Source organism: Raphanus sativus, unplaced genomic scaffold (genome assembly GCF_000801105.2).
Source record: "Raphanus sativus cultivar WK10039 unplaced genomic scaffold, ASM80110v3 Scaffold0327, whole genome shotgun sequence".
Classification (NCBI taxonomy): domain Eukaryota; kingdom Viridiplantae; phylum Streptophyta; class Magnoliopsida; order Brassicales; family Brassicaceae; genus Raphanus; species Raphanus sativus.
Genome location: NW_026615647.1, coordinates 35,596 through 45,307, shown reverse-complemented (window position 1 = coordinate 45,307; position 9,712 = coordinate 35,596). Strand labels below are relative to the sequence as shown.

The 9,712-nt window shown below is 41.7% G+C and overlaps 1 protein-coding gene across 1 annotated transcript in view; it reads right to left on the bottom strand.

The window, feature by feature from the left end:
- Positions 1 to 2,283: 2,283 nt before the first annotated feature.
- The window catches only part of LOC130501908 (uncharacterized), a gene marked incomplete at its 3' end in the record, with an annotated part of 30,045 nt that continues 22,616 nt past the window's right edge, over positions 2,284 to 9,712 (bottom strand). Inside the window, exon 6 of the mRNA XM_056996718.1 lies at positions 2,284 to 2,770. Coding sequence (XP_056852698.1) covers positions 2,284 to 2,770 — 487 coding nt within the window. The remainder of the gene's footprint in view (positions 2,771 to 9,712) is intronic.

Sequence of the window (9,712 nt, the reverse complement as noted above, 5' to 3'; positions counted from 1 at the left end):
AATAGTATCATGTTTGATCTTAGAGAGAAAGAGGCTCCAAAGTGATGATTTCATTAAGAGAAGTGAATTACAAATATATAGTAGAGAGTAAGAGAGGGTTTGCGACAAGTAAACTACTATTACAAGCATGTGTAGTCAAAAAGGAGAAGCTTAATACTTGGCTGTGAATGCTCACATGCTCATGCACCTTTACAGCCTGTTCCAGCCTGGTTTGTGCGACCATATCACTCCAACGGTCGACTCCTTTCTTCTCTAGGAGTCACTGTGCTAATACTCTTCTTTCTTCAGTGTCACACATCTCCTTTTACTCACTAGATTAGCCCCACTCTTAGTTACCACACAGTAACTTTATTTTTACTGTGTGGTAACTTTTCTCAAGTTACTTTTCTTCTCATCTTCTCTTCATGATCACAATACTCCTCATCTCTTCTCACCACATTTCAACACTCCCCCTCAAGCTTGACCATGTGGAACAAGTCAAGCTTGGAAGGACCATGAGATCTTCCTCATTAAAAACCTCATCAAAGAAAACCCATTGGGACAAAACTTTGATGAGGGAAAAAGAGTAAAGATCTCATGATCAGGGGACTATCGAATGGGTGTAAGATCAATGAGTCCTAACCTGATGTGTATGGACTCCATTGTCTTTTGCCTTGCTGCCTTGGTGAATACATCTGCCAACTGATCTTCACTTCTAGTGTAACATGGCAAGATCACTCCCAAAACTATCATCTGTCTTACCTTGTGACAATCAACCTCGATGTGTTTTGTCCTCTCATTAAACACAGAGTTTGTAGCAATGTGAATGACAGCTTGATTGTCACAATGCATGGTCATTGGTGTAGCTTGCTCGATCTCCAAGTGCTTCAAGATCCCCTTGATCCACACTAGTTCATTAGTAAGCTTCAGCATAGCTCTATACTCAGCCTCAGCACTTGAACATGACACCACCTTCTGCTTCTTGCTCTTCCAAGTAACCATGTTTCCTCCAATGAAGGTGCAGTACCCGGTTGTAGATTTCCTATCATTCCTATCCCCAGCCCAATCAGCATCACAGTAACCAACCACTTCATTGCTCTTGTTGCACCCCATCCATACACCTAACCCTTGAGTTCCGTTGATATACATAAGCACTCTCTCCACCATTCTCCAATGATGCTCCTTGGGTTGTTGCATATGTTGACTGACTTGATTCACTGCAAAACATATGTCTGGCCGAGTGATAGTAAGGTAAATCAGCTTCCCCACCAGCTTCCTATACAACTTGGGATCATGAAATGGCTTGCTATCTTCCATCTCCCCCTCTCTTGGAATCTTGTACCCATCCTCCATGGGCATCTTGGCAGTCTTTCCTCCATAATCACCTGCATCTTTCAAAAGATCAAGTGCATATTTTCTTTGAGATATGAATAAGCCTTCCTTGGACCTGCACAACTCAATCCCAAGAAAATATTTCATCTCTCCCAAGTCTTTTATGTCAAAGACAGACTTGAGATAGTCCTTTGTATCTTGTATACCTGTTTTATCAGAACCAGTAATGATAATATCATCAACATATACAAGAATAACAATGATACCTCCTGGTGTAACCAGAGTGAAGAGTGTGTGATCCAACTCACACTTTCTGAATCCTTTACCATTCAGAGTGGTGCTGAGCTTGTGATACCAAGCCCTTGGTGATTGCTTCAACCCATATGTAGCTTTCTTCAGTCTTAAAACATTTCCTGGTTTTACCATCCCTTCCATTCCTGGTGGTGGTAGCATGTAAACTTCATCTTCTAGCTCCCCCTGAAGAAAGGCATTCTTCACATCCATTTGCCATAGATCCCACTCAAGGTTGACTGCAAGAGACAGCACTACTCTGATAGTATGAAGCTTGGCGACTGGAGCAAATGTATCTATGTAGTCTTCTCCATAAGTTTGTGTAAAGCCCCTTGCTACCAGTCTAGTCTTCCTCCTGTCTATCTTACCATTAGGTAGATATTTTATGGTAAAGATCCACTTGCATGAAACTGCTCTCTTCCCTTTAGGTAACTTGCTTTCATACCAAGTGTCATTTCTTATCATTGCATCAGCCTCTGCATTGACTGAATCTCTCCACTCCTGAATTAACATAGCTTCTTCATAGCTTCTTGGAACGTAGCTCTCATCTAGGCTCACCATGAAGGCACAATGTTCTTCAGGATACTCGGCAAAGGAGCATACAGCTTGAGAAGGATGCTCCACTGCTTGAGCATTGTAGTACACTCTTGTGTTTACCCAAGAGGAAGGATCCTTCCTTACTCTAGTGCTCCTTCTCAAAGGAACTTCCACTTGCTGTTCCACTTGCTCTTCAGTCACTTCTTGTTCACTGCCAACTTCTTCTTGACCTTCATTAGTCTCTTCTTGTTCAATTTGATCAACCACTTGACCTCTCTCACTATCACCAGCTGGCTCATCATCTGATCTTCTTCCACTTTGAGCAGGATCCGAGCCTTGATCTCCATGACCTCCAGCTTCAGACTCATGCTCATCTCCCCCCTCATGCTCAAGGTGGGAGATATCTTGTTCTTCCCGAGTAGTGTGTTCTTGGCTACTCTGATCCTGGGACACTCCAATGCCCATCCCCTCCATAATAATCCTCAAGCTCCTGGCTCTGTCAGATTGCTGAGTCAAATCTTCAAGATCCTTCCAGTTCTTGAGATCTTGGAGAATAGAGATGGTATTGAGAGATTGGTAAGAGATTAAGAGAGAGATTAGAAGAATCCGAGAAGAATAGCTAGATTGTGTTCTTAGATTTAATAGTAACCAAATAGTAACATGATGAACATTAGAGAGAAAATGATTCAAAGAGTCTAATCTTTATTATGTGAGGAGTTTACAATATATAAAGGAGAGAGTAGAGAAGGGTTTGCGCAGCTACAAGACTATTACAAGCATGTGTGGTCAATGAGAAGAAGCTGCATACTTGGCTGAGATTGCACACATGCTTGTGCACCTTTTACAGCCTGTCATGGACTGGCTAAAGCAACTTGATCTCCCAACGGTCGACTTCTTCCTCTTGGTTAGATCACTGTGCTAAGCCTCTTCTTCCTTTGGTGTATCACACATTGCTTTGCACACTTGTTTTACCTTAAACCTATTTACCATGCAGTAACTTTATTTTTACTGCATGGTAACTTTTCTCAAGTTACTTCTCTTCTCTTCTTCTCTTCAATATCACAATACTCCTCATCTCTTCTCACCACATTTCAACACTCCCCCTCAAGCTTGACCATGTGGAACAAGTCGAGCTTGGAAGGACCATGAGATCTTCCTCATTAAAAACCTCACCAAAGAAAACCCATTGGGACAAAACTTTGATGAGGGAAAAAGAGTAAAGACCTCATGATCAGGGGACTAGTGAATGGGTGTAAGATCAATGAGTCCTAACCTGATGTGTATGGACTCCATTGTCTTTTGTCTTGCTGCCTTGGTGAATACATCTGCCAACTGATCTTCACTCCTAGTGTAACATGGCAAGATCACTCCCAAGACTATCATCTGCCTTACCTTGTGACAATCAACCTCAATGTGTTTTGTCCTCTCATGAAACACAGAGTTGGTAGCAATGTGTATTGCAGCTTGATTGTCACAATGCATGGTCATTGGAGTGGCTTGCTCGATCTCTAAGTGCTTAAGAATCCCTTTGATCCATACTAACTCATTGGTAAGCTTCAGCATAGCTCTATACTCAGCTTCAGCACTTGAACAAGAGACCACCTTCTGCTTCTTGCTCTTCCAAGTAACCATGTTTCCTCCAATGAAGGTACAATACCCAGTTGTAGACTTCCTATCATTTCTATCACCAGCCCAATCCGCATCACAGTAGCCAACCACTTCAGTACTCTTGTTGCATCCCATCCAAACTCCTAAACCTTGAGTTCCATTAAGATACATGAGCACTCTCTCCACCATTCTCCAATGGTGCTCCTTTGGTTGTTGCATATGCTGGCTGACTTGATTCACTGCAAAGCATATGTCTGGCCGAGTGATAGTAAGGTAGATCAGCTTCCCCACAAGCTTCCTATACAACTTGGGATCATGAAATGGCTTGCTATCTTCCATCTCCCCCTCTCTTGGAATCTTGTACCCATCTTCCATGGGCATCTTTGCTGTCTTTCCTCCATAAGCACCTGCATCTTTCAAAAGATCAAGTGCATATTTTCTTTGAGATATAAATAAGCCTTCCTTAGACCTACACAACTCAATCCCAAGAAAATATTTCATTTCTCCCAAGTCTTTTATGTCAAAGACAGACTTGAGATACTCCTTGGTTTCTTGTATACCTGTTTTATCAGAACCAGTGATGATAATATCATCAACATATACAAGAATAACAATGATACCTCCTGGTGTAACCAGGGTGAAGAGTGTGTGATCCAACTCACACTTTCTGAATCCTTTACCATTTAGAGTGGTGCTGGGCTTGTGGTACCAAGCCCTTGGTGATTGCTTCAACCCATAGATAGCTTTCTTCAGTCTTAATACATTTACTGGTTTTACCATCCCTTCCATTCCTGGTGGTGGTAACATGTAGACTTCATCTTCAAGCTCCCCCTGAAGAAAAGCATTCTTCACATCCATTTGCCATAGATCCCACTCAAGGTTGACTGCAAGTGATAGCACTACTCTGATAGTATGAAGCTTGGCGACTGGAGCAAATGTATCTATGTAATCTTCACCATAGGTTTGTGTAAAACCTCTTGCCACCAGTCTAGTCTTCCTTCTATCTATCTTACCATTAGGTAGATACTTTATGGTAAAGATCCATTTGCATGATACTGCCCTCTTCCCTTTAGGTAACTTGCTCTCATACCATGTATCATTCTTGATCATGGCATCTGCCTCAGCATTGACTGAATCCCTCCACTCTTGTATCAACATTGCTTCTTCATAACTTCTTGGCACATAGCTCTCATCTAAGCTTACTTGAAAAGCACAATGTTCTTCCGGGAACTCAGCAAAGGAACACACAGCTTGAGAGGGATGCTCCACAGCCTGGGCATTGTAGTACACTCTTGTGTTTACCCAGTTGGAAGCATCTCTCCTCACCCGTGTGCTTCTTCTCAAAGGAAATGATGCTTGTTCCTCACTAGCTTCTTCTTCTTGTATCTGAACTGGTTCTCCAGCTTCCTGATCTCTTCTTGCTGAATCCTCTCCACTTTGGACAGGAGAATCAGAGCTTTGTTCTTCTAGACCTCCAGCACCAATGCCTTGATCTTCTTGACTTCTTGCTTCTGATTCACTTCCCCCCTCATGATCAAAGTGGGATGGTTCTTCAGCAGTAACTGGTGTAGGTTCTTGTTGCCTACTCTGGTCCTGGGTCACTCCAATGCCAAGACCCTCAAAGATATGTCTCAAGCTAGCAGCTCTGTCTGATGGTTGAGATAGATCCTCTAGTTCTTCCCAATTCTTCCCATCATAGTATCCTTGCTCCTCCATAAACTTGACATCCCGAGACACCAAGACTCTTCTAGCATCAGGATCAAAGCACTTGTATCCTTTCTGACTAGTTGAGTAACCAATAAGCATAGCCTTGGTGCTCTTTGCTTCTAGTTTGTTTCTCAGCTCCCCGGGTACTAATACATAGCACACACACCCAAATGTCCTCAGATGATCCAGGCTTGGTTTACTCTTGTTGAGAACCTCAAATGGAGATTGATCTTGAAGTATTCTGGTTGGAACCCTGTTGATCAGATAACAAGCAGATATAACAGCATCACTCCAATACCTCTTTGGAACACTCTTATGGAACATTAGTGACCGAGCCACCTCCATGAGGTGCCTGTTCTTCCTCTCAGCTACACCATTTTGTTGTGGTGTATAAGGGCAGCTAGTTTGATGCAAAATCCCATGATGAGCTAGGTGATCTCGAAATGCATGGCTTGTATACTCTCCACCATTATCAGACCTGAAAATCTTAATCTTGGCATGATACTGGTTAGTTACATAGCTTTGAAAATTTTTAAAAGCATCAAGAACCCTATCCTTTGTTTTAATGAGAGTTAACCAGGTGTATTTGGATTTTTCATCAATGAAGGTGACATAATATCTATAACCATCTCGGGACAAACAAGGAGCAGTCCAAACATCAGAGTGAATCAAATCAAAACAACTTTCATAGATAGTAGAAGATCTTTGAAACACAGTCTTACAATGTTTACCCAAAATACATGCCTCACACTCTTTATTCTTAAACATGACACCTGGTAACATAATGCTTAAAGCCCTATCATGAGGATGACCTAGTCTAGCATGCCACAATGCATCCTTACTGAGGGAAGAAACAGAATTAAAAGAAACAAAAGAACTAGAAATGGGATCAAGGTCTTCCAGCATATAAAGGTCTCCTTTGGTTGCTCCTTGCCCAATCAACTTACTGCTTTTAATATCCTGAAACTTGACATCATTAGGACTAAAAATAACATTGCATTGAAGATCATTAGTGCATTTTTTCACAGATAAAAGATTTGAAGTGAACTCAGGCATGAAAAAAGCTTTAGAATCCTTATCAAACAGTTTCAGTTTACCAATGCCTCTAATAGGAATCCTATCACCATTGGCAATCATAACATGGCCATGAGCAGGTTCAATGTCTTTTATCAACTTAACATCACTAATCATGTGATGAGATGCACCAGAATCAATGATCAATGGTTTATGCACATTACTAGCAACATTAGTCCTAGATGATTCATTTCCTTTCATGATGCTTCCTAGCAGTCCTAATATCTTATCCGAGACATTAGGCATTGTAATAGGTAATGTATGAGCAGCATAAGAGTAACCAAGAGTATGGTCATGTTTGTTACCAGACTCCTTAAGAGCTCGGATGAGAGATGCAATGTCAGCCTTAGTGATCATCTCCTGGTCCAATCCCTTGCCACTTAGCTGATGAGAAGCCATAGCTCTTCCTTCACTTTCACCCACATTCACATTTGGGCTAGCTCCGGATGAACCAGCACCATTTGCTTCAGTAGAAAGGTTTGCCTTGCTTCTCTGTCCTTGTTGAACTTGCTCGGCTTCAGGTGGGGATGGAGTAACCAACACTGACTCTTCTTATGACCAGACTTCTTGCAATGCTCACAGCTCCCTTCATACTTCTCATACTTCTTGCCATTGTATGCAGCCTTGTTAGCTTGCACCTCCTCGGCTTGATGAGCCATAGTAAGCTCACCCTTTCCTCCAAAGAGACCAAGTGATCCCTCCTCCTTCTGAAGTTGTGCACACACTTCCTCCATTGTTGGGAGAGTAGGCGACCTTAAGATATGCTTGATGACATCTTTGTAGCAAGGATCAAGTGTCATCAATAGTCCAAACACCTGATCTTGTTCTCTTCTCTCCATGAGAGCCGACATGTCAGTTGTATTGGGTCTTAAGCTTTCAAGCTCAGACCATAAAGATCCAAACTTCCCCATGTGTTTGGTGAGCTCTCCTCCATCTTGTTTCATGGAGTTAATGGCTCTCTTCAGCTCAAACACTCGGCTGATGTTGGAAACATTCCCAAAAGTCTTCATGAGAGTCTCCCATAGGTGTTTAGGAGTCTCACAGTAGCTGTAGGCTTCAAGGAGAGGCACCTCTAGAGATCCTTGCAGCACGGAAAGCACCATCAAGTCCTCTTGTATCCACTTCTTCTTCTCCCCAGCATCCGCGAGAGCTTTTCCCTTCTCACCCTCTTCAGTTTGCTTTGCCACTGGCTCGGGTCCATCATCAGTGATGTGGTTCCATAGCCCTAGCCTTCCTATGGCGGTTTTCACCAACCTAGACCACAGGAGATAGTTCGAACCTCCTTTGAGTTGAACCGGAACAGTAATCATCTTAGTGAAGTTGTTTCCCTCCATCTTCTCTTGCTTGTCTTAGTAATGAACCGAAAGCTTCTATCTTGCAACCGAGCTGAAGAATCACCAGTATCTGTTCTCAAGCAATCATAAACCGCAAGCAAACACCAACAAGTTCCTAGCTTAGCAACAACCACTTTCAGAACCAACAAGAACACAAGAGCAAGAAGAACAGACCAAGAACACAAGAGTTTGCGGAAATAAAAAGATGGATTCTCTCAATACCAAAGCCAACCTGGCTCTGATACCATGAGATCTTGGAGAATAGAGATGGTATTGAGAGATTGGTAAGAGATTAAGAGAGAGATTAGAAGAATCCGAGAAGAATAGCTAGATTGTGTTCTTAGATTTAATAGTAACCAAATAGTAACATGATGAACATTAGAGAGAAAATGATTCAAAGAGTCTAATCTTTATTATGTGAGGAGTTTACAATATATAAAGGAGAGAGTAGAGAAGGGTTTGCGCAGCTACAAGACTATTACAAGCATGTGTGGTCAATGAGAAGAAGCTGCATACTTGGCTGAGATTGCACACATGCTTGTGCACCTTTTACAGCCTGTCATGGACTGGCTAAAGCAACTTGATCTCCCAACGGTCGACTTCTTCCTCTTGGTTAGATCACTGTGCTAAGCCTCTTCTTCCTTTGGTGTATCACACATTGCTTTGCACACTTGTTTTACCTTAAACCTATTTACCATGCAGTAACTTTATTTTTACTGCATGGTAACTTTTCTCAAGTTACTTCTCTTCTCTTCTTCTCTTCAATATCACAATACTCCTCATCTCTTCTCACCACATTTCAACAGTTCTCACCCTCATAGTAGCCCTTATCCTCCATGAATTTCACATCCCGGGAGATCAACATCCTTCTTGCCTTAGTATCAAAACACTTGTAACCCTTTTGACTTGTATGTTGGAATTCATGAGTGTTTGTCTCATGTCAAGAGAGTATTCAGTTAACTTGTAACTGAATCCCTTCAACCATACAACAGGAAACTCACTCTACAATGGAAGAGACAACCAACTGGTGGTTGAATCCCCTCACACAGCCTATACTATAACCAAGATCCTAGAGAGTAAACTGGTTATAGAAAGCTAAGAATCTCTAGTTTGAATCTAATCCTTGAGAAGTAACACAACACTTTAGAGTTTGTGCACTTAAGATGAATGGGATCTAGAATCAGTAAGCTAGAGTTTAAGAAGAAATAAGAAGAGTTTAAAGTGAATTTTACAAGTATTAGGCTGCCTTAAGAGAAAGAGAGTTAAGGCAGCCTCTAAATCATGATTCACTTGACCCTTACATTGTGACTATTGTTTAGACACAAGAGAGGGAGAGAGAGCCACGAAATTGATGAGAGAAACTTGTATTAAGACTGGATAAATGTTACAAGAGGTGGTGAAGTCTTTAAATAGACAATCACTTACAATAAACAATGATTAAAACAAGGGAATGACTAAACAAATATTATTGTGAGGTTTCTGATGAAGCCAGAAGGATGCAGCCAAGGTTAATCTCGACCAGAGGGAGTGAGAGTGACAGGAGAGAGGTTACACAGCCTGGTTGAGTGAAAGTGACAGGTCCAGCTGCTTCTCTTAAGCAACATGTGACTTCTTCTTTTCAAATTCAAACCAGGCTCTCTTATTTTAATTCAAACATGTTTCCTTGACATCTCAGTGTTTCCCACGTCCATATTAAGTCTCCAAACTCCTTTCTTGCCTTGAAAGGTAAGTTAGGTCAAATAGTAGCTTGTGGAGCAAGACTGCACAAACAGAACCAAATTGGCTTCTCTTGATGAATTCTCTTTGGATCATCAACCAGCTTCTTCTTCTTCTGGTCATTCCTTTATTTA